Source organism: Hemicordylus capensis, chromosome 4, assembly GCF_027244095.1.
Source record: "Hemicordylus capensis ecotype Gifberg chromosome 4, rHemCap1.1.pri, whole genome shotgun sequence".
Taxonomy (NCBI): domain Eukaryota; kingdom Metazoa; phylum Chordata; class Lepidosauria; order Squamata; family Cordylidae; genus Hemicordylus; species Hemicordylus capensis.
This window is the reverse complement of record NC_069660.1, coordinates 65,775,326-65,800,622: the sequence shown is the minus strand read 5'-3', so window position 1 is coordinate 65,800,622 and position 25,297 is coordinate 65,775,326. Positions and strand designations below refer to the sequence as shown.

At 42.9% G+C, this 25,297-nt stretch overlaps 1 protein-coding gene across 3 annotated transcripts in view; it reads left to right on the top strand.

The window, feature by feature from the left end:
• Nucleotides 1–25,297, top strand: part of RASSF5 (Ras association domain family member 5) — a 151,955-nt gene that overhangs the window by 59,148 nt on the left and 67,510 nt on the right. Inside the window, exon 1 of one of the 3 annotated variants that reach the window (XM_053245141.1) lies at nt 24,080–24,968. The exons of the other annotated variants lie outside the window; for them this stretch is intronic. Within the exon in view, the coding sequence (XP_053101116.1) occupies nt 24,849–24,968 (120 nt within the window). The 5' untranslated portion in view covers nt 24,080–24,848. Of the gene's footprint in view, nt 1–24,079; nt 24,969–25,297 lie in introns of those variants that run through there. 3 annotated transcript variants of the gene reach the window in all.

Below are 25,297 nucleotides of genomic sequence, written 5' to 3'. Positions count from 1 at the left end.
TGTAACTGATCATTCATATATTTGTAAAAGGACTCAGTGGACTATATTTAGCTCAGAGGAAGAACATCTTTAGAAGGTCCCGGGTGCAATCCCTGGCATTACTGGGTAAAGCTAGGAAATACCATCTGAAGCTCTGGAGAGCCACTGCTGGTCAGTATAGACAATACTGAGCTAGTTGGATCAATGGTCTGACTTGGTATAAGGCAGCTTCCTATGTAACATGTAATTTGAGAAAGCAAGATCCTATTTAAGGACCTTTTAAGCTAATGAAGTGAATCTTTGTAGCTCATGTTTAAGGTGTTGGATTTCATAGCTGAGGCCATTAAAGCACTGTAAATGGCATATTAAAGAAAAGAGATAGATTTGAAAGGCTGGCCAGTTGGTTGCATGTTCATCTTGGCCTAGTTTGGACCTGTCAGGCCTTGGTCAAGCTCCGAAACAGGATGCAGCTTGGGAGTCTGCTGCAGCAGATATGGAGCAGAGGGCCAGAAGCTGAAGGCATTGTCATAGCTGAGCTGGGGTTGGGGACCAGAAGCAGTGGGCCAGAGGCAGGAGACTTGGTTAATGATGAGCCAGGATCCAAGGCAAGGCTGGTACTTGGTTCAGGACTGCACAAATTCAGCCCTCCAGATGTTTTTGGACTACAACCCGCATCACCCCCAGCTTGGAATTGTAGTCCAGCAACTGCAGGAGGACCAAAGTTGTGCAGCCCTGACTTAGTACAATGAGTTACTTGAAGTGAAGAGCTGGTATGGAGGTGTGAGTTGGATCTGGCGTGTCCTCATTGGCTTGTGGATCCAGCTAACCATATTCAGGGTGGAGGTAAGCTGACAGGGTTCAGACTACTTTTGCAGCCTAGAGAGTGTCTTTGACTCACAAAGCCTAATCTTCCTGGCTTGTTGAGGGACCAGATAGCTGGTGGCACAGGAAACTGGCTGCTGGGAGCCTTGGTTCAAGATGCACACCGGGCACCTTACAAGGTCCTCCATTTACTTTATTCTGCATAATATGTTCAGTATCAAAAGTGCTTGTGTGACCTGTTATAAAAGCAGCTAAGAATAAGTAGAGCACTTAAATGTGAAAGGCTGAAGTCTCACTTTAGCGATAGACATATAACTGTCTCTTTTAGGCCCAATTTCTCCATCAGTAAAATGGAAATAGTAGTTACCTCCTTCTACAGAGCTGTTGGGAGGGCAAAGCAAATGAAGATTGTGTAGCAGTTTGTCATTAAAGGGGGCTATATGAGTGATAGTGTGAAGTATATTGTCCTTGCTTACCCCTTCCAGTGATTCTGGGCCCAAGATGCTAAAAAGAAAGGCAAACAAGGCTGATGATGGGGAGCTTAAAATCATAAAGCTAGGATTAAGGAGTTATGAGAATGGGAGAAATCCTACCCTACACCAGGCCTGCTCAACATAGCCCGCCCCTTAGCTGTTTTTGGACTACAACTCCGATAATCCTCAGCCACAGTGGCCAGTAGCCAGGGATTATGGGAGTTGTAGGCCAACATCTGCAGGAGGGCTGAAGTTGAGCAGCCCTGCCCTACACCCTATAGTTCAGTTCGACCCTATTCAGGATCGAGATCCAACTTCTCTTTACAGGATGGCTAAATGTTTTACCCAGCAGCAGCACTTGGGGGAGCTGGAAGACAAGTGAATGTAGTTAGTTGCATGCATGCCTTGATGAGGAAGGTGTTGTGCAATGACAGAGTGTCCTGGCAGCAATTAAAAGAAAACAGGTAGAGAAGGGAAGCATTTTTGTTTCTCATTTGCAGAGCACAAATCCCCAGTTTTAGCTACCTATATTGTATTCTGAAAAGCGCCATTTCAAGTTTAGCCAACTTTAGAACTATCACTAAGAGTTCAGTTGCTTTTGTACTATGACTGCTTCAGCGACTAAGTTACATATTGTCTTGGTCAGGCCACTGACCTGTGTCATCGGTTGCTGTGTGTAAAGGCTACAAATTGTGTGGTTTGTTACTGTTTCCTTAAATTTTAGGTAGGTGTAGTAATGGAGCAGGCTATAAATCAAAACAAATTCCCACAGACTAGCCTGTAGAATTAAAAGTATTCTTCATTTCAATGCATATACATAGGCGTCTGTGACTTGCCCAAGTCTGTAACATGAGTCCTTAGCAGACTAAGAATGTAGCCAAGAAATCTCAACATCTGATGCCACACCCTGTGTTTGCCATGGGCAGAGTAACCTTTCTGCCACTTATAGGCAAAAAAGCTTTTTCTGCCCTTAAAAAAAGAAAGGAAAAAGCAGGCACTGTGTGGCGGGAGCAGTACTGCGGGGTGGGGGCGGGGGAGAGGAAAGTCCTCCCCTTTATTTCAATTTAAAAAAAAAAAAAGCTGTGGCAGCAGTGGCAGTTTCCTTTGGAAAGCCAGAAATGGACTGCAGTCTATATCAGAGCTTCAGCCCGAATGCATTCACTTAGGAGAAGGCAGAGAGGAGGAAGGAACTGAGTTTGCCTCAGTCAGTGGCAGGCTTTTAGAGGTAAAAAGGGGGGCACCCTCCCCTCCTTGCCCCCCCCCGCAGCCAGCCACCAGCAGTGTGCCCCACCCCACCGCCAGCAGCAGCGATCTTTTAGGGGGCAAAAGTGGGGACTTTCCCCTTACCTGGTCACGTCCCCCTCCCTGAAGCAGCTACTGCAGCTGCTGCTGTGGCTTTTTTAAAAAACAAAGGGGGGGGACTTTCCTCTCTCCCCCCTGCTGCCGCCCCCAGACAGAGAGGTACAGCAAAATTTGAGGAGTCACTCCTCAAATTTTGCCGCTGTAGGCAGATGCCTCCTCTGCCTCTGCGCTTATCCGCCACTGGTGTTTCCTGCACTCTTAGGTACTAGCTGTCCATCAGATTCATGTTGCCAGGTTAATAGTGACTGTCCCTACTCTTCTCAAGTGTGGCTCACATTCTGCATGGTGGAATGTGGATGGTTCAGCACTGCCCATGCTGCTGCATGTGTCTAAGACACTGCCTGCTGTGTGGCAGGACAGGACAGGCTGTTCCGCTGCAACTTAAGATTGTTTTGTGGCAGTTGGGCAATGCTCCATCCATTATTTCCAAGCAATAGAGTGTTGCACAACTGTGACTGCAGAATTTTAAGTAGCAGCAGAACAGCCCTCTTCGGCAACAGTGCAGGGCAGGATTTTAGACACGTGCAGTAGCATGGAAAGTGATGAAAACAGAAAAATATGCAACAGACATGGCCTATGTATAGACAACTGCTTGTTCCCCAAGGTGCAAAATATGAACTTAAAGAACTAGATCTTATGCAGGTTTGGAATATTTCTTGGTTTCAGTATCACCAGATTAGCACCTTAATTAAGCAAGATTGTAAAAAGGGTTTTAATCAATCAAAGTCAGAATTTGACAACAGTTGTGTGACAAGGAACAGTTATGTGACAAGGAAGACAAACTAGTTTCTAGGTTGTATGATCTGTTATTATTAGAAGATACAGAAGTAGTGAACACTTCAATGATTAAATGGGCTCAGGATTTTGGTTGCAATATAGACTTGGAGAAATGGGAAAACTATGGATAGAAGACATGAAATACACTGCCTGTTCTAATTTAAAGGAAAATAATCTTAAGATGATGTACAGATGGCATCTAACCCCAAAGAAGTTGGCTTTAATGTACAAGAACATGTCAAACAAATGTTGGAAGTGTAAAAAAGAGGAGGATTCCTATATACATTTATGGTGGACTTGTAATAAGTCTAAAGGCTATTGGGATTTAAAATACAATGATCTTAAGAAAGTGTTTAAAATGACTTTCCCTATGAGCCCAGAAACAATACTATTAGGCATTGATAATAGCTCATTGCCTAGGGAATACTGGATCCTCTTTATGTATCTGACAGCAGCAGCAAGGTTGACATTTGCATACAAATGGAAAGACATCCATTGCCCGAGTAAAGAGGATTGGATACTTAAAGCGTTAGAGTTGGCAGAAATGACAAAGCTAACAGCATTATTAAGAAATAAATTTGAAGCATTTAAAAGGGAGTGGGACCTTCTTCTTATTTACCTAAAAACATATTATAAAATGGATTTCTATCAGGCTTTTGAGTGGTAACAAAAATGTTTTAATAATGCCCTAGAGCTGACTTTTGTATGATTTAACGGGGGGATAACGATTAAATTACAGGCAAGACTAGGGTATTGTAACTGATACTTGTTCTAATGATGAGATGGAAGTCCTCTAGTCTTTTTTTGGTGCTTTTTTCTAAACCTCCCCCCCCTTTTTCTTTTTGTGTGTGCGTGTGTGTATCTTATGTTGTGAAAAATTGAATGAAAAGTTTTGTTGTTGTTTTTTAAAAAAGAAAGTGATGAACTGTCCACATTATGTTTTGCAAAATGTGAGCCACCATTTTTTCATGCTTTTCCCTGCGGGCATTTGAGTACTATATATAGAATCCTCTTTCAGTGTATGCCATTTGAATCTGATAACCTCTGGGGTCCTTGCATTGACCACAGTAATTCTGGGTGAGTCTTAACTCAAAGTGTCAGTTACCAATGCAAGCAATATTGAAGGGTGGGAGTGTGCTCCCTAGGGTCTTCAGCAGATTATTAGTTTGGTTATAAGCCTCTGATAAGTGGGCCTGCTTCATTAATGGGATCCTGGCTGCTTCGGGGATCCTGGCCCTTTGCAGGGGTTAGTGAGCCTTGTGTGGTGTGAACCTTGTGTGGTGGTTGAGTGGGATTCTGTGTGAACCTTGTGTGGTGTGAACCTTGTGTGGTGGTTGAGTGGGATTCTGTTTTAAGCATTCCTTGGGTGATACACGTTTAATGTATCTAGTGCTGTCTGGAGATGGGGAGATGGGGAGACAGATGGGGAGACAGGGGTGTATCCACTAATTATGGGGCGGCAATTCCGATGGTGGTGGGGAACAGAAGAAGTAATGTTGGCAGGTCAGCAGGCCATTACAGGGGAAGGGGAATTGGAAATCTAATAGTTGTTTCCCCTTCCAGCTGTCCTGCCAGCTCTTTGACTTTGGGGAACAATACCAACCACCCTTGGAACCTCACCTTGCTCCTTTGTAATGCCAGGTCAGTCCAGAACAAATCAGAAACCATCCATGATCTGATTCTGGATGAAGGAGCTGACCTGGTATGTATTATGGAGACCTGGTTGGGGGAGGCTGGTGGCCTGGACTGGTCCCAGCTTCTCCCTCCAGGGTACTCTGTTGAGGAGTGGGTGAGGTGGGGGTGGAGTGGGCGGGGAGGTGGAGTGGCTGTGGTCTATAAGAATAACATCTTCCTAACAAGAATCCCTGTCAAAGTCAGACCATATTGAATGTGTGTACTTAAGTTTGGGGACCAGGGATAGATTGGGACTTCTGTTGGTGTACTGATTGCCCTGCTGCTCAACAGAGTCCCTAACTGAGCTGATGGACTTGTCCTCAGGCTTGGTATTGGAGTGGCGCAGGCTTGTGGTGGTGGGGGACTTCAATGTTCTGTTGCCAGATTTGGCTTTTTAAAAGCCAAACTTTGGGTTACGGCCCATTTGACTCACAAGTATACCCCTTAGGTTTTGGCAACAATGCGCAATGTTAATTTCGGGACCAATCTGTCTGGGGCAGCTCGGGAGTTCATAGCATCCATGACAACTATGGGCCTATCCCAAACGGTCTCGGGACCAACGCACATTGCTGGTCACATGCTTGATTTGGTCTTTCACTCTGATCAGGGTGGCGTTCCGTGGGTGAGGACTCCTATGATTTCCCCATTGTCATGGACGGACCACCATCTGGTTAAGGTTGGACTCACAATCACTTCCCACCTTTGCAGAGGTGAGGGGGCTATTAGGATGGTCTGCCTGAGAAGGTTATTGGATTCAATAGGATTCTAAGAAGCCTTGGAGGGATTTTGTGTTGGCTCTGCTGGAGATCCCGATGATGCTCTGGTCAGGGGTGTAGCTAGGAGAGAGGGGGCCCGTGTCCATCCCTCTCTCTGGCGGCCGCCCAGATAATGAAGATAATAGGGAGGGACGGAGCTGGAGGGCCCTCAGGAGCTGGGGGCCCATGTTCTTTGAACCCTTTTGCTCAATTATAGCTATGTCCCTGGCTCTGGTGGAGAACTGGAACAGCAAACTCACCAGGACTGTAGACATGATCTCTCCTAAGTGTCCCCTCTGACCTGCTTCAAAACTGGCCCCTTGATATACGGAAGAACTACAGAGGCTGATGCAGCAAGGTAGATGACCGGAAAGCAAGTGGAGAAAGATTTGACAGATCTATGCTCAGGCAATACGTGTGGCAAAGAAGCGATTCTTTTCTACCTGTATTTCATCCACAAGTTCACTTCCAGTGGAGTTGTTCGGGGTTGTGAGAGGGCTAGTATGTGCTCCTCCTCCCTTGAAGGAGGAGGGGATGAGAATCTGGAACCACTGATTACCCGCTGTGATGTGTTTAATGAATTCTTCGTGGGAGAAATATCTCGTATTCAGGCCGACTTAGACTCAGTCTCCACAGTTACTTCAGTGACTGATGTGGAGGTGTCTAGCGACTGCTCTTATGTGGTTAGGTTGGATCAGTTCCAGTTGGTGACTCCTGAGGCTGTGACCAAACTGATTGGAACGGTGCGGCCTACCACCTGTTCTCTTGACTCTTGCCCGACATGGCTTATACTGTCTGGCAGGGGGGTTGTTGTAGAAGGCCTGGTAGAGGTTATAAATGCTTCTCTGAGGGAGGGCAGGATGCTTCCTTGTCTTAAGGAGGCAATTATTAGACCACTTTTGAAGAAGCCTGCCTTGGATCCCTCAGAGTTAAGCAACTACAGGCCATTCTCCAACCTTCCTTGGCTGGGCAAGGTAATTGAGATGGTGGTGGTCTCCCAGCTCCAGACAGTCTTGGAGAAAACTGATTATCTAGACCCATTTCAAACTGGCTTTTGGGCTGGCTATGCAGTGGAGACTGCCTTGGTCGGCCTGATGGATGATCTCCAATTGGGAATTGACAGAGGAAGTGTGACTTTGTTGGTCCTTTTGGACCTCTCAGCAGCTTTTGGTACTATCAACAATAGTATCTTTCTGGAGCGTCTGAGGGGGTTGGGAGTGGGTGGCACTGCTTTGCAGTGGTTCCATTTCTCCCTCTCAAGCAGGTTCTAGATGGTGTCCTTAGAGACTGTTGTTCTTCAAAATCTGAACTTTTGTATGGTGTCTCTCAGGGCTCCATATTGTCTCTGACGTTGTTTAACATTTACATGAAACCACTGGGAGAGATCATCAGGAGATTTGGTGCAGGGTGCTATCACTAGCACCCAAATCTATTTGATGGCACCCAAATCTATTTCTCCATGTCAACTTAATGGAGTAGGGCATAAGCTCCATAAATGCCTGCCTGGAGGTGTTGATGGGCTGGATGAGGCTGAAACTGAGACTAAATCCAGATAAGACAGAGGTACTCATTGTGCAGGGTGAAATTCGGGAGATGAGTTTGATCTGCCTGTTCTGGATGGGGTCACACTTTCCTGGAAGGAACAGGTATGCAGTCTGGGGTGCTTCTGGATCTAAGCTTCTCCCTGGTGTCCCAAATTGAGGCAGTGGCCAGAAGTGCCTTCTATCAGCTTTGGCTGATACACCAGCTGCATCTGTTTCTTGAGATAAACTACCTCAGAACTGTGCTACATATGCTGGGCACCTCCAGACTGGATTATTGCAATGTGCTCTATGTGCGGCTCCCTTTGTATGTAGTCCGGAAACTATAGTTGGTCCAGAATGCGGCAGCCAGGTTGGTCTGTGGGTCATCTTGGAGAGACCATATTACTTCTGTATTGATAGAACTACACTGGCTGCCAATAAGTTTCTGGGCAAAATACAAGATACTGGTTATAACCTATAAATCCCTAAATGGCTTGGGCCCTGGGTATTTAAGAGAACGTCTTCTTTGTCATGAACCCCACCTCCCATTGAGATCATTAGGTCCATCTGCATTTGCCACTGGCTCCTCTGGTGGCTACTCGGGTACAGGCCTTCTCTGCTGCTGCCTCGAAGCTTTGGAATGTGCTCCCTGATGAAATAAGAGCCACCCCATCTCTGACAACTTTTAAAAAGTCTTTAAAGGTGCATCTGTTCACCCTGGCTTTTAATTAAATACTGTTCTAATACTTTTAACATTGTTTTAAAATATTGTTTTAAAATTTTAAATTGTAATGTTTTAACTTTTTCTGTTGTCATTTATTTTGGTTTGTTGTGAACCGCCTAGAGACGTAAGTTTTGGGCAGTATAAAAATATGTTAAATAAATAAAATATCAGGTTTTTAAAATGAACACTCTAGGAACATAGGAAACTGCCATATAATGAGTCAGACCATTGGTCTATTTAGCTCAGTATTGTCTTCACAGACTGGCAGCGGCTTCTCCAAGGTTGCAGGAAGGAATCTTTCTCAGCCCAACCACTTTGTATATAATTGTGCTTTGGCAATGTACTGTATGCTTTGGTAGTTTGTTGGTTCAATAAAAAAATCTTGTCCTATAAAAAAAAATCTTGTCCTATCTTGGAGAAGCCAGGGAGGAAACTTGAAACCTTCTGCTCTTCCCAGAGCGGCTTCATGCCCTGAGGGGAATATCTTGCAGTGCTCACACATCAAGTCTCTCATTCATATGCAACCAGGGCAGACCCTGCTTAGCTATGGGGACAAGTCATGCTTGCTACCACAAGACCAGCTCTCCTCTCTAATGTCCTGATGAAATAAAAATGAGAAGAGAAAGTTATAAATGATGACGAGTAATTGATCACATTGTGAAGAAAGAAAAGATTGTGGCGTGTGCACTGGCGAATCTATATAAGCACACAAAAACAAACCATTTCTCATATGATATGCTTTCCTTGTGACTGAGTGTTACTAAATATAGAACTGAAAAATTCAAGAAATCCCTTTGGTCCCCCATATTCCTCTCCGCAGCAATCTCTTTACAAATATATTTGGCACCTGGCAAGTTGACTCTGCTGCCTATCATGTTGACAAGTCTTGTCTCATTGTATACGGTACTCCTGCCTGCCTGTCTGTCAGTATGTATCCACCTGCTTTGACTTTACTGTCAGCTCTCTTTGGGATGAGAACTGTGTTGGGAGTTAACATAGTGTTTATTGAAACAAAACTCTGTTCCATCGTTCCAGACCAAGATTCCAGGTGTTGCCACATTCAATATATTTACGCACAAGAAAAAGGAAGAGCAACTTAAATCTGTAGGAGTTGTGGTTGAAAAACTTCAGGTGGCTTGGAGAGGAGCTATTAGAGTATGTTGCTGATGCCTCTTGTAGGCATGTCTTTCTTTCACCTATGTATATATCAAAATATCTTAGAACTACTATGCCAGTTAGGTTCCTAATCTGATTAAACATGGCACAACTTGCAGAAGTTGAAAGGCTGTGGGGAACTGAACCTGAAATGTTGGATATTATGAACCCAAGATTCTGCAAAAGATCAGATCCATAAACATGTCAGAACTGGGATCCTCAACCAGTAAGAATTGCATGTTTCTTCTGAAATTCTGGTTTGAGACACTGACATTTTCGTGATTAAATCCTCAAGAACCTTCCCCTGCCATATGTGTGTCTGTCATCAAATACGATAGGATCCATCCTATTCCCCTTGTGCAGAACTGCCAAAAATTGTATGCTTTTATCTCAAAATGATGGAAGGATTACGCAGGAGGTCAGACTAGATTTTTTTAAATGTCCCCCTCAGAGTGAGAGAGTGTTTGTGTGTACGTATAGTACATGTTCGCTGAGACTGGGATCATCTACAAAAACTGCTCTTGGAAGACTTTTTTTTTTTTTTTAAGAGAGAGCTGTTTGGCAGCATAGTAGTAAAATATATTATAAACTGGTAATTATAAACAGCTGTTCTGTCAATGATTTCTAACAGACAGAAGCTCATTAATACTGATATTAGCTTTATTCTGTGAGCATGGCCAGGAGATTTAAGCTTGTGCAAGGACAGCATACCTCCTTTTCCTTTTCTAAACTGTCAAATATAACTGATAAATTATTTGTGATTCCATCCAAAATGAGGGTGCCAGACATGTTTGCTTAGCCCCTCAGGATGTACTTGCATAAAGCTGTAAATGGGGAGTGTGTCCATTAATAGACCATTACAATTTTGCTGACAGTGAAAGATCAAAAGTTAAGGACTGAGTTGGTGTCTCAGGTGGTGCCAGGGATTACATTCTTGGTTTCAGAACATCTGTATTATTGACTGTATCTAGTATTTGCAAGAGCAATATAATGAACTATGTTGTCACTTCAGAGCATTGGTTACAGCCATAAAAAATTATTGGCTTAGAAGATGTATTATAATTTTTGCTGACACTAGAAAGAAATGCTTTAAGAAACTGGAGGTAGAGGGTTGAATTGTTGATCACTTGGAGTAAATTATACTTTCAACTGAGTCTAAACCAAAAATGGATGTGTAATTTTGGTGATTTACAGCACAATCCTAAATATGATCTACCCAGAAGTAAATACCACTAATTTCAATTGGACTTATTCCCTAATTCTAAGGATTGCAACCTTAAACTGTCAAGATCACAAGGGAATGTTTTCTATAGTAAATGTTTGTTTTTCAGCCCACAGATCTACTTATTTAAAATATTTAGTACAAACCAAAGTAGCTCATGTTGCTTCTGGAAGATACTTTGCTTTGTCAGACTGTTAGGGGAAGACTGTTGCAAATCTAGGGAGCAGCCATCAAGAGTACCTGCACCTGTTCAAACTTGTCAGTGGGCATCTGGAGGCAGCTTCTCTTGGATTTTATCTGATTAGGGCTATTTGCCTACAGGTCCAGCTTCAGGGCTTCTCGGGCATCTGGATGGGTGCTGTGTAAAACAGGATACTGGACTAGATGGACCTTTGAGACCATCTTAGCAGTGGTTTAAGTCCCAGAATGTATTGCTGTTCCACTCTACCACTACCAAACAAGAAGAGAGAGGACCCTTGGATCTACTGGTTATTGCTGCCAGGAGGCAAGGAAAGAAATGAGAGAGTAGGCAGGCAGGCGGCTTGTAGATTCAGAGAACATGCTGAAAGTGCTTGGTGGTACAGAGTCCCCTTTAAACTGGACAAAGAGGTACCTTTTAAAGTGGTGATTCTCTTTATATTAAGCAGGAGGAGAGCAACTTCTCTCTTCAAGCCAGCATAGTGTCTTTGCCATTGGCTGTTTCTGGTGTCTGCCTTGTGTTTCTTTTTAGACTCTGATCCCTTTGGGCACAAGGAACCATCTCCTTATTATTCTTTTTCTACACAAACTGCTTTGTGCACTTTTTTTGTTGAAAAGCAGTATATAAATAATAGCAGTAGTAGTACTTTGGCATGCTGCTGCTGGAGTCACTTGTTTGTGACCCCTGGTGCTTCATGATCTATTAGTAAAAGGGAGTCAAAAACCTAAATATAAAGTTACCAAGTTTTGGCAGGAAAATGCCAAGTCTTTCTGTCACAACTTGGTGGTTTTTATTCATTTCTGTTCTGTCACATATTTTCAACAATATTTTATGGCAGAATGCATAGCCCTGCTAAATTCAAGCAGTTTTGCTGCGGTTTTGCAGAACATGGATTCAATTTATGTACTATACATACAGTAGTGCTTTCAGGCAGCAGATCGCTGCTTGAACCTCATCACTTCAGGAAGGAAAGAGTTTTGAATCATGCTCAGAGATAAGTTACAGTCTAAGATTGTGTGTGTGTGCGTGCATGTGCTTATTGACTCAGTCTAAGTGTTTGCCTCCATATAAGTGGATCTTTGGAGAGAATTCTATAATTGATAACTAGTTCCTAGTTAAAAACTGGGTGTCTCAGCTTGTTTTACAGTTCTCCCCACACAGGAGCTTCGGGTTACCTGCAAGGCATCAACAGCAGAGGCTCTACAACACTCATGCTTATTCTACTTCCATTTCAAAGAAGACTCGGAAAAGCTTCTTGCATATTTCACCCCATACTGTATTCTGCATTTTGCTTGGTTCAAAAGTTCAAGCCTGACAATCATCCTGAAAAGAGAAGCCTGTGTGAAAACCTAAATTTAGACATAACCAACTGCAAACAAGGGTGGCATGCCTGTGTTGTTTTGCTTCCTATTTCTCTCCCCCCCCCCCCAAGCTATGAGTTTAAAAATAAAAAATCAAGTAGACTTTATGCTGAGGCTTGAATGATTCTGACAGCACAGAGGAGCAATATATACATAGGGAGAGACTCTCGTGTCTGTTTCTAACACATCATGGATTCTGCCTAGACTGAACTTGTATTTTCTAAAATATTTTTTTAAAGTCTGTTTCATCTTCAGGGTGACAAAACAGGCAATACATTATTGATGGGCTCAATAATAAAAACACAGGCGGTGAGGCATTGCAATGTATCATTCTGACACTTTCTTGGTGAGCTCTCTTGTCCAGCCCACAGGGGAGGAGCCTTCTTTGCCAAATATTGCATTGGGAGTTTTTAAAAAGCGAGCAATTTCAATGAAGTCCTGTTCAGGTTGTGGATGGTGCAGATCAGGTTTTATAACCTACAGCTGCTAGCTTAGGAACTTTCCAGCAGCAAACTGTGCCTTGCTTTTTAAATGTTTATCGCAGAGATGATTCCTCCATTTTGTACCTGAAGCAGCAACCAGCTCATCCTTGTCAAAAGAAGTGAAACTTATTCTTTGTTTTCATGTAGTAGCTGAACTATTCTTCTGAGTGTGCAGCCTGAAATTAGTTGGTATTCTCCTCTTGACCATACATGAAAGTTGGTTGACATTAAGATGCTGAGTGAGAAGATTCATGAGTTGATATTTCTCTTACAGTGCTTCCAAATGTTTGCAGAGCTGCCCAGTGATAGAAAAACTGAACTTTTAGAATTAAGGTTATAGGTTTGGTTGTCTTTCTATAAAGGATGTTCAGTACAACCCTCAAAATACACACATCTCCTTATAGGCAATTAAAAAATGAAGATTTACAGTAAGTTGAATACATTTGTATACGATTAATATGAGAGATTTCATGATCTCTCTTCTTCATTGCTATAGAAGAGGTAGTGAAAGAGTTACCTATAAGGCTATAAAGAACTCAGTCTTCTGGCTTGGTTAGCCCAGGACTGACAGCTATAACTGGCAAAGGGATATTTCTTAGCCCTGTTCCCTGAAATTCTTTAACCAGATATTGAACCCCTGGACTTGTTTATGCAAAGCGGGTGTTCTGTCACTGTCCTATGGGCCCAACTATTTATTTATTTAGCAGATGTATTGGCCTCCTGACTTCCTTAGTCTCAAGGTGGTTTACATAAATTAAAACAACAACAGAGACAAGAGAAGAGGGGGCGGGGAGAGAAAGAACAAAAAGGAAAGGAAAGGGAAAAAGAAACACACACACCCCCACACCCCATGTACATGTTTAAAAACTAAAAGGCTGGCAAAATAGATAGGTTTTCAGGAGCTTCTTAAAAAAGAGAAGGGAGGGGGCATTATGAATCTCAGGAGGCAGAGTGTTCCATAAGGAGGGGGCTGCAACCGAGAAGGCCCTCCCACGAGCCTGGGCCCCAGGTATCTCCCCTGGGCCCAGAACTCTGAGAAGGCCTACCTGAGACGACCTCACAGGCTGGGTCAAAGTTGGACAGGAGAGGCAGTCCTGAAGGTACACTGGCACCAACCCTGGAGGGCTTTATAGGTGATAACCAGCACCTTGAATTGGACCTGGAAGCGAACTGGCAGCCAATGCAGCAACCTCAGCAAAGGTAAAACATGATCATATTTTCTGCTGCCCATAAGCATTCTGAGCCAGCTGAAGCTTCAGAGTCGTCTTCAAGGGCAACCCCAGGTAGAGTGCATTGCAGTAGTCCAACTGAGAGGTGATGAGGGCATGAGTTACAGTTGCCAGGGCCTGCCGGTTAAGGTCTGTATTAGTCAAGAACTATATTGACCAGAGCTATTGTTTCAGGCAAGCTCTCTGTAAGCATGGCTGAATATCTTCCCACAGTTGCACTGACTTCACAATGTGGGGTTAATTTTACAGCATTCTTGTACTGGCTTTCAATTTTACACACAGGTGCATTTCACACATTGTTTTGTAGTACAATGTTTAGAAAAGCTCCCTATTTTAGGACATATCATCAAAGAGCATTCAAATTGTATATCCATTGCAAGATAAGACAATAACCATGCTTCAAAGATTATCTATCTATTTATTTATAATAGTTCTGTACTGCCCAAAACTTGCATCTATGGGTAATTTACAATTAAAATTATTTCAAACATTATATCAATTAACAATTAAAATCATTTAAAAAGATTAAAAACATTTAAAACCCAGTATTAAAATTATTTAAAACTATAAATCTTATTAAAGGTCTGGGTGAATAAATGTGTCTTCAGTGCCTTTTTAAAAGTAGCCAGAGATGGGAGGCTCTTATTTTCAACATGGAGCACATTCCAAAGTCCAGGGGCTGCAACGGAGAAGGCTCTGTGGCAGATGGCCTCCCACTTTTTTGGTAAGTGCTTCAGTGCTAGAGAGGGGGAAATGGATCTCTGGAACAAAGAAAGGAGGGAGCTCACAGTTTTGAGGGGCAGTGTGCGGGGCATAGGTTAGGCTGAAGTGGGCCCTGGGATGTGAAGATAGATCCCTATCCCCCGCCCCCTTCTCCTCCTCCTCCTCCCCTGCCCCTGCCATTGTTGCTGCAGAAGAAGAACTATAAGGCCATGGTGAAAAACAAAACCTCCTCAGCACACCCTTTCTCTTGCTCCTATGCAAATGATAGCACCCACTCCCCAAACACGCAGACAGTTTCACACACAGTTGCATGCATGCATTCTCCTGGCTCAGATTTTTTTTTTTTTTTTAAATGTACATACCCACTACAATCAACTCATGTATTAATACAATATGAAGAGTGGAGCGCAAGCTGTCACTTTTCACATATTCCCCCCTCAGGGGCCCTGGAACATTTGTCCCCCATTGTTCAATTAGAAACCAGAGTTCAAGTCCCCATTCAGCCATGATACTTGCTGGGTGACTCTGGGCCAGTCACTTCTCTCTCAGCCTAACCTACTTCAGAGTTGTTGTGAGGAGAAACTTATGTAGTACACTGCTCTGGGCTCCTTGGAGGAAGAGCGGGATATAAAATGTTAAATAAAATAAAATAAAATTGTAGCTACACCCCTGGCAGTGCTGTAGCAAAAGCACAGCCTTGATTGAAGCTGCCACAATTTTAAACAAGTATAAAGGGATTCATGTTCACTCTTATACATAACAACAACATTTATATACCGCTTTTCAGCAAAAGTTTCCAAAGCGGTTTACATAGAGAAATAATAAATAAATAAGATGGATCCCTGTCCCCAAAGGGCTCACAATCTAAAAAGAAACATGAGATAGACACCAGCAACAGTCACTGGAGGTACTGTGCTGGGGGTGGATAGGGCCAGTTGCTCTCCCCCTGCTAAATAAAGAGAATCACCACGTTAAACGGTGCCTCTTTGCCAAGTTAGCAGGGATTAAGCAGGGCCCAGTGCAAGATGATCTGCTGTCCTAATGGTCTACTGCAAAGCCAATAGATGAAATATGGATCTAGCAAGGACATATACCAAGTTACCTGTGTGCTTATGAGTCTGTCTGTCTTGATTTTTCTCCATGGTGTAGACTTCTTTCACTGTTGTAGTTGTTTGAACTTGACATCCACCTCAAGAGTCTTGACTTGCAGCTTTCTGTCTGTAGAGCTGGATTATGGAATATTCTGGGGTGTCAGTGCTAGTGATCTGGCTAACATCAATTCAAATTCCAACCAAACCATGTTTTGGGGTTCGTGCACACCCCTAGTGTATTTTGCCTGCCAACAGAAGGTGGGAGCGGAATGGAAGAAGATTTTTCCAGTTCTCCCAAGACAGTAGAACTGATGGCTGACAGTATAAAGAACTTGGATGGCATGACAGGAAGCTGAATGCCAAAGAAAGAAAGAAAATTCCTAGACTGATCAGCTGCTATGAATCATCTTGATTTCAATGGGCTTAAATGCATTTAACCCTGCATTGGATTCTGGCTAACATCCTCTGAGCTTTGTCAGCTTCAGTAACTGAAGTTTGAACTCTGCTTTTAAACTGTTGTTTGCAGCTTTAATACTTATTTATGCCTGTGAATATTTGAAGCTGCTTTGTACAGAATCAGACCATGAGTTCGTCTAGCTCAGGGGTGCACAACTTCAGCCCTCTAGCTGTTGTTAGACTACAACTCCCATCATCCCTGACTATTGGCCACTGTGGCTGAGGATGATGAGAATTGTAGTCCAACAGCTGGAAGGCTGAAGTCATGGAGCCCTGGTCTAGCTCAACACTGTCTACACTGACTGGCATTAGGAAGGGAACTGAAAATAAAACTGCTAATAATATAAAGCTTTTATACAAATCTATGGTATGGCCACATTTGGAGTACTGTGTACTGTTCTGGTCACTATATTAAAAAGAAATAAACATTATAGAACTGACAAAGGTTTAGAAGAGGGCAACCAAAATGATCAGGGGTTTTGAGCACCTTGAGGTAAGGCTACAACATTTCGGGCTTTTTAGTTTAGAAAAAAAGGCAGCTAAGGGGGAAACCTGATAGAGGTTTATAAAATTATGCATGGTATGGAGAGAGTAAATAGAAGCTTTTCTCTGTCCCTCACAACAATAGAACAAGGCGTCATCTCATGAAAATGACTGCTAGGAAATGTAGGATCAACAAAAGTAAATACTTTTTCACAAAGTACATAATTAAACTATGGAATTCTCTGCCAGAAAATGTGGTAGTGGCCACCAATTTGGATGGCTTTAGAAGAGGCTTAGGCAAGTTCATGGAGAACAGGTCTATCAATGGCTACTATTATTGATGGTTATAGGCTACCTCCAGGTTCAGAGAGAGGATGCTTCTGAATACTAGTTAACATAACAGACCTGCTGGATCAGACCCAAGACCCATCCAGTTGAGCATCCTGTTTCACACAGTGGCCAACCAGATGCCTCTGAGAAGTCCACAGGCAAGAGGTGAGGGCGTGCCCCCTCTCTTGCTGTTGTTCCCCTGCAACTGGTATTTAGGGGCAACTTGCCTCTGAGGCTGGAGGTGCCCTATAGCCACAAGACTAGTCCGTTGATAGACCTCCATGAATTTCTCAAAGCCCCTTTTAAAGCCATCCAAGCTAGTGGCCATCGCCACATACTGTGGCAAAGAATTCCATAGATTAATTATGCTCTGTGTGAAAAAGTACTTCCTTTTGTCTGTCCTAAATTTCCTGGCCATCAGTTTCATGGGATGACCCCTGGTTCTAGTGTTGTGAGAGAGGGAGAAAATTTCTCTCTGTCCACTCTCTCTTCTCCATGCATAATTTTATGCACCTCTATCATGTCTCCCCCATAGTGGCCACTTTTCTAAACTAAAAAGCCCCAGATGCTGCAGCCTTGCCTCATAAGGAAGGTTCTTCAGGCCCCTGATCATCTTGGTTACCCTCTTCTGCACTTTTTCCAGTTCAACAATGTCCATCTTACAAGGAGGAAGGACAATGTCCTTAAGATACAGTAGTCATTAAGATACAAGGAATACCGGTGACCAGAACTGTATGCAGTACTCCAAATGTGTCCATACCATAGATTTGTATAAGGGCATGATAGTATTAGCATTTTTATTTTCAATCCCCTTTCTAATGCTCCCTAGAATGGAACTTGCCTTTTTCACAACTACCACACACAGAGTCAACACTTTCAATGAGCTATCCACCATGACCCCAAGACCTCTCTTCTGCTCAGTCAGTGACAGCTCACACCCCATCAGTGAAGCTGGGGCTTTTTGCCCCAGTATGCATCGCTTTACACTTGCTTACATTGAACCGCATTTGCCATTTTGTCACCCACTCACCCAATTTGGAGAGATCCTTTTAGAGCTCCTCACAATCTGTTTTGGATTTCACTAGCTAAATAGTTTAGTGTCACCTGCAAATTTGGCCCTTTGCTGGTTACCCCAACTTCTAGATCATTTATGAGCAAGTTAAAGATCACTGGTCTCATTAGATCCCTGAAGGACCCCACTTCTTACTTACTTCCATTGTGAAAACTGTCCATGTATTCCTACCCTCTGTTTCCTGTTCTTCAGCTAGCTACCAATCCACAAACAAACCTGTCCCCTTATCCCATGACTGCTAAGTATCCTCAAGTGCCTTTGGTAGGGAAGTTTGTAAAAGGCTCTTTGTAAGTCCAAGTAGATTATGTCAACAGGATCACCTTTATCCACATGCCTGTTGACATGCTCAAAGAACACCAAAAGGTTAGTGAGGCAAGACTTGCCCTTGCAGAAAGAAGCCTTGCTGGTTTTCCTTCAGCAAGACCTGTTCTTCTATATGTTTAACAATTTTGTCCTGAAGTATGCTTTCCATCAATTTATGCAGCACAGATGTTAAGCCAACTGGTCTGTGGTCTCCTGGATCCTTTTTTCAAAATCAAAGTTATATTAGCTATTTTCCAGATTGGCTAGCAGCTTTATGAATAGGGTGCTGATGCCAGTGAACTAAACAGGATACTGTTGGCCAGTCAGTAGCCACACACATGCATGCAGTTATTGGAAACATGCACTTGCTAGTTTTTCCATTATAGAAAATGGGGCTGCTTTAGTACAGGAAAACACCACCCACCCCAACATTAAACATTTTAGCATACTCAGACTATCTTATTTCTCATGTGTGGGAAGCATATGTATTTCTGAGATGGTGGGTTACTTTCTAAAAATATCTAGTTTGATTCTGTGGGGTTCCTATGTAGTAGCTAATTATTATTATTTACTAATTGAACAACTTCACAAAATCATTTGCCTCAGTTTAGTATCCATAGGTCTCCTTCCTAAATGTTAGAGTTGTTCCTTAAAGCAACTCAGAAGGTAAACGTTTTGTACTTCTTTCACTATCCCAGGTTCAGATTCTAGGCTTGGAGGAAGAAGAGTGGTTCTCCTCCTCCTCAGAGCTTGTGGACTATGCTCAGTTTGCAGGAAGTAGGTGCAGGGCCAGGTCTGAAAAAAACAAACCTAGTTTCACCCCCACCCCACACTCTGGCTGGGGACTGAGGCACAGGCCTTGGAGGTTGAGGGGAAGCATTGGGAACAGAGCATAAAAGATTGGAATTATCTTTTTTCCTCCTTCCAGCCATCAAGGTTGATAGGTCTTGAACTAAAAAGTGGATTAAAAGCTCCCTGGGTATCTTCTCCTTTACTTGGTCTCTGAATTTTGTAGCCCTGTTCAGACTTGACTCCAACTTCATTCATAGACATTAAAAACAAACAAACATTCAAGGTTACAGTGCTGAAAGCAGGTAAGAAGTCCTTCCCCAGCTCTGTCACCCCCTCCCCCCCCAGCTGCTCACGGTTACAGCAGCTATTGTGTGTACAGGGAAACGCCATAACCATGATGGCTGAACTTCCATGATCAGCAACCTGGCCCAGGCTGCCAATCACAGAAGCTTCTACCCTCATGGTTACAGTGTTTTCCTGTGCACACAAATGCCTCTGTAATCATGAGCAGCTAGAAAGAGGGGTGAGTGACAGCGCCAGAGCGGAACTTCCTATCTGCTTATGGTGCTGTAACCATGAGCCTGGGTGTCTTTTAACATCTGAATAGGCCTTCTGTATAGAGATGATATGGGGTGAAGGAGAAAGATAGCACACACCTGCCTTATTGACACGTCTGCCCCACCTAATGCCTGTATGTTTCTCATCACAGTGAAAGAGGGAACCATATGTATGCAGTTGGCATTTTTAGTTAGTCGCATCTAAATATTGCTCATATTTTATCTTGATTTGCCACAGTTAGAACCACACTTTATTTGGGAAATGGATTTTCAGCCCCTACTGCATTAGCTGACTCATATTATGCTCCTACATTAGCATCTATATTATGGCAGTGATTAACTAAAATGTGTTGTTTTCCATTGTAAAATACTTGTGTTTCATGCTCTGGTTTCTCTTGAGTTAATATCATCTTTGAGAGAGAGAGAGAGAACACATCTGAAATGGCTGCAGTACCCCCACCTGCTGTTTTGATATTATGCTGTAGAGCTATAATAAAGTCTCAAGAGAGACTTGAGATGTTGGGCAGCCCTGTCCAACTTGGAGAGAAAGTGGTAATAGATTTTCCTTGAAGTGCCCCATACTCCTGGTTAGAGTCTCTAGGTACCTGCTGGATATAAGAAACTGGTAGAAGGTAACAGTAACTTCCACTTTGGATTGAAGTGTCAGCATTAAAATTGGTGAGCCTTCTATGGTTTTGATAAGTTTCCTCAAGGCTGTACCTGAATTAGGGAAAGTGTAGACTTCACTAAGGCAACCTGGGCCCATGACAGTAAAAAATAGCACACAGTTTTAATTACTAATTGAAAATAATGTTCTCCTTAAATGTGTTGCTTTCACTGATTTTAACAAATAAGTTTTTGAGCATGAAGGAAGATGGCTATTAAGGGAAAGCTTGCCATTATGGCCTTTCAGCTGAGATTCTGTGACCCATGGGCTATGAACAAGCCAAAAAGATTATAAAGCAATGTATAACAGATACAGAATGGCAACAGAAATGAGTAGGGCTCCAGTGAGACTTAAAACATTGAGGTCTGTATTTTCTGTTGATCTAGCTAATTACTGTCAATATTTAACCATTTCTAAATAGCATAGAACATTTGCTCTAGCCTGCTTTGATGTCCTGCCTTTGGCTGTGGTAGATGGGAGATATCAGAAAATTCCATACTCCGAACATTGCTGTTCATGTGGTGTTAAGCATATAGAGAGCTTTGGCCATGTTCTGTATTATACTGTAATTTCTACAGATATTTGTGGTCCGCCCTAATCTCCCCTTTAGTAAAAGACTTATTAGGGATGTGCAGAACATTTCGACTCGAAACGGGCTGTTTTGAGTGTTTCGAACTTGAAACAAAACGCTCTCTAAATAAATGGCCTGTTTCAGGCTCGAAATGTTTTGACATTTTGAATTCCATTCTGGAGGCCTGTTTTTCCCTTGCTGATTGGTTTTCTGGCATTGGCTTCTGAGTGACACACAATCTCCTTGCTTCTTGGTTAGCTTGTTATCATACTCGACCGTTGTTTTCGATGAAACGTTTCCGGTGTTTGTGTTTTGTTTTGAGCTCAAAACAAAATGCAAACTCTGTTTTGTGTACATACCTAGGACTTACCAAGCAGAGGTGATGAAACATATATTTTATTTGTATTGTCAGACTGCTAATTCAACATTACACATCATGTAGCCAAGTTTTGTTCAGCTGCTTTCCATATTGGACAAGTTTAGACTAAGTTTGGCTTTTGAATAATTTGGGAATATTATTGTTACATTTGAAACAGTAATGTTATTTGCTATCTATTACTACTGTAAAATTTATTATCTTACTGTCGTTTTTGTATATATGTACTGGTCAAGGACTGTAATAAAGTATATTTATCAATAGCACACTAACTCCCATGGCACAGGATGGCTCATATAAGACTTGCTTTGAAGAAATAAAGTGCTGCAATGGAATAATGCCTGATATTATGATGCTGACAAAGTTGTTGGGACATCCCACCCTAAATTCTTAAATGCTGAAGCAGCAGGTTTTAGGTTGCAAGGGAGAAATAATATGAAAAATGCAAATTGTCTGTGGGAGGAGAACTGAATGTTTTGCAGCTGATGAGTTTCTGTTGATGCAAGGATTGTCCTGCTGATCTTGGAGAATGTGAGAAACCAGGTAGGTCAGAGGATGAATGCAAGCATGTGCAAGTTTTCAAATCATGTGATCCTGCCAACTTCAGCATTCAAGGTATACATAGTTTCCCCTAAATGTTTGTATGCAGAAATATGATAAAGGGGAATGTTCCTATTTAGTCATCTTCTAATTTGTCTAATCCTGAAAAGTTTTTAAAGAGCAGCTTCCTCTTTTCTTCTTCCTCTAAGTGCCATACATTTGCCCCTGTTTTACTGACAGAGCACATGCTGGTCTCACACCTACACAGTCTTGCAGATAATGTCTTCAGGAGTTAAGAACAAGGACAGCCCTGCTGAATTAGAGCAAGACTCCATCTAGTCCAGCATCCTGTTTCAAACAGATGCCAGCTAGATGCTCCTGGAAAACTCAGAAGCAACAGCTCTCCCTTGCTCCTTGTCCTTTCAGCCACTGATATTGAGAGGTACACTGCCACCAAACATGGAGGCTCCCATTATCTATTGGACCTATCCCTCCCTTGCCCTGTGTCTGTGTCTAATCTCTTTTCAAAGTTTGAACCACTGCCACATCTTGCAGCAGTGAATTCCACACATTAACAGTGCATTTCATGAAGAAGGACTATCTCTCATCTGACCTGAATTTACTGTGAATCATTTCATTGAATGACGTTAGCCCTATTCGAACATTATGTTGTACTAGTGTTCAGGTGCCTGCCCACTCATACATATTTTTGTGTGAATGACTTAGCTGTGTTCATTTTAAAAGTGAACCTGGGTACAGGCCCCTCAAATGCATATTAAGCTGAAAATCAACCACAATCCTAATATCTATTTCCTTAATTATTAGACCAGTTCAGATCCCATCAGTGTGTGTAGAATGTTTTTGGCTTGCTTTACATCGCTTTATACCAGTTTTCTAGTTGGTTCAAAGTATAACTAGAACATTATAAGATGTTGAAGAATCCGCTTGTATATGCTACCTGTGCACACCACCGTGACACAGATATTGCCTGAAAGGAGTAGTAGTGTGGAAGTAGCACTTCACAGATTAATATGTAGATCTTGCCCTCTACAAGATTTTGTGTTAAGTGTTCCAACACTTCCAATTTTTTAAAAAAATCAGTAAACCACTTTGGAAAATGAGGTTACAGGTTAAAAATTGCTTATTAATGTTTTTTCTAAGTACTCAGAAAGCATTAGAGAGTGAGAGTCCTTAAAATTCTTCTTTAAAATGCATTCTACCCCTTGGGTTGGGGTCTGAGATTGTAGGAGGAATGGACCTCTGTCTGGCGTGCTTACTGGCTGGCTTGGGCAGCTGCATGTCCACAAACCTGGGTGCTATTTTTTCAGCTTTTCCTAAGCAGTACAGGGATAGTGGCAGCTACCACCATCAGGACTGTCTTCTCATTTAGTGGGGAGTTCAGTTGCCCAAGGGAATAATACAGCCTGCTTTGTCACTGTGGTTGCATGTGACTGATTTTGCAATAGAGGTAGCAAAAGATCCCTCTTGGGAGGCAGGCTCAGGTGTGGGAGGAAGTGGAAAAGAGGTGATATGAAGGAACATGGCAGGTTGTGGAGAGGTAATATGTGAATTTTTAATAAGTGACCATGGACATATTTTTTAAAATGACTCCCCCCCCCAAAGAGAGGCTAATGCTGAACCATGACACTTCATGTAGTGGAATAAGTGGTCTGCAGATGGGAAACTCTTGCTTTTAAGCACATACCACTATTCCTGGAAACTGGCATCTCAGAGGCTGGCAGGAATGTTCTGCAGAAGAGGACTTTAGACCAAACCTTGAGAGATGAAAGGCAGTAAAGATTCTGGTCTTCCAGACTCAAGCTCACAGAAACTGTGTCAAAGTGCCTCTAACATGTCAGCAGGTGACAAATGGAAAAGTCTAACCTGATGAACAGTGATTGCTAAGGTTATGATCAAAACTGCTGTATCCCTGTGCCAGCTATGCTGAAAAATCATCCTGACTGTTCTAAAATTAGCTGCAGAATACAGAGGCATACGCCACTTCTTGCATTAAAGTGTTGCTAGGGGAATCTATCCCTCTCTCTTTTTCTGTCTTTATGCACCAATCTAATCGATTTATTATGAGGATTTGGAGCATGTGTGTGGAAGCCCCACGATGACAGGTGTCATGTTGGGCTTCTAGGGGTCAGTTTTTAAAATCTCCAATAGATGTCCAAGTTCTCTTTAAAAGCTGATGAGAGGTACTCAAGGTAATCTTTGTGGGTTTAAGGTATTTAATATATAGCCTTCTTAATATTCTACTCCCCGCCCCCATCCCTTGTTTTCAGTTCTCTAGTTTTCTTGGCAAAAACCATTTAAAACAGTTGCTGGGCAGAGATGAAACACAATGGAGGAGGTTGTTTTGGATAGCTTTCCAGTAAGATAAGGAATGCATTAAATTGCCACAGGATATTCACCTGGCAGGCGTTAGGCACTATGCTGAAGGTTTGTCTCGAGTAATGTATTTTTAATCAGCTGCTCATATCTCTATCTCCACCTTTTGACAATATTGTTGTGGACACTGGAGAGCTTGGAGAAGGAGGCTGTCTCCTCCCCCGATGGTGTAACCCTGCTTCTCTCTCAAGCTGTGCCAATCAAAATCAGCTGAGATGCTGTCAGTTCTCTGTAAGAACCCGCTGCAGAAACTGTGTGAGAGATCTTGCAAGAGGAAGTGGCTCAACTCTCCTCAACAGAAAGCAAGCAGGAAGGTGGGGGGGGGGAGGTGATGCTGTTCTTGTAACCAGCCTCCGTGGGCTTGCAGATAGGAGATCAAGCCACAGATGGTGAATGGGTTTGTGAGCCAGGAGCAGGAGAAACTCCCTTGGGGTCTGGCACCCTCTCCACTTTGGGCAGCCGTTAGTCAGGAAAGGGAGATTGGTGGGTGAGGAGAGGAGAGGAGAGGTTTCACCCGGCAAGGCTTTTTTTTTTTTTTTAATGAGACGTTACTTGATTTGTTGATCAGAAGAAACTGTTGCAAAGCATGGCAAGTGGGAGCTGGAGGAGGTGAGATCGTATTTGCTTGCTGATTGCACAGGAACTGGACTGGGAAACACCACGGCTGCCGCAGTGAGCTGAGAATCGGATGGTTACCTGCCTCTCTGGCTCACCGGAGGACTTCACATGTTCTGAGGATCTGGAATCCCCTCTTAGATGACTGTCGACAACAGCATGAGCAGTGGCTACTGTAGCTTGGATGAAGACTTGGAGGACTGTTTTTTTACAGCCAAGACCACCTTCTTTAAGAGTACTCAGAACAAATTTGCTGAAAAGGTAACCGGATGTATGCTGCTCAAGCTTCTGTAGCAAATCCTTCCTCCCTTCCCCCCTCCCTCCCCCGCAAACGGATCTGTGTACAGATCTTGTGGTAGCTGTCAGGCTATCAAAATTAGCCTATTGATTTATGTTCTAGGGGCATTTGTTTTACCATTGTTAATATGCAGGGGCAGTCTGCTCTGCTGCAAAGGTTTTCGAGCTGATGCGGATGTCATTTCCCTCATTCAAACTCTGATCCTTCATATTCTTCCAAGTGTTTGACTTTGACACCTGTTTGCTATTCCTTGGATGTCTGAGTTATCTGACTGAGACCCTGTAGTTGTCCT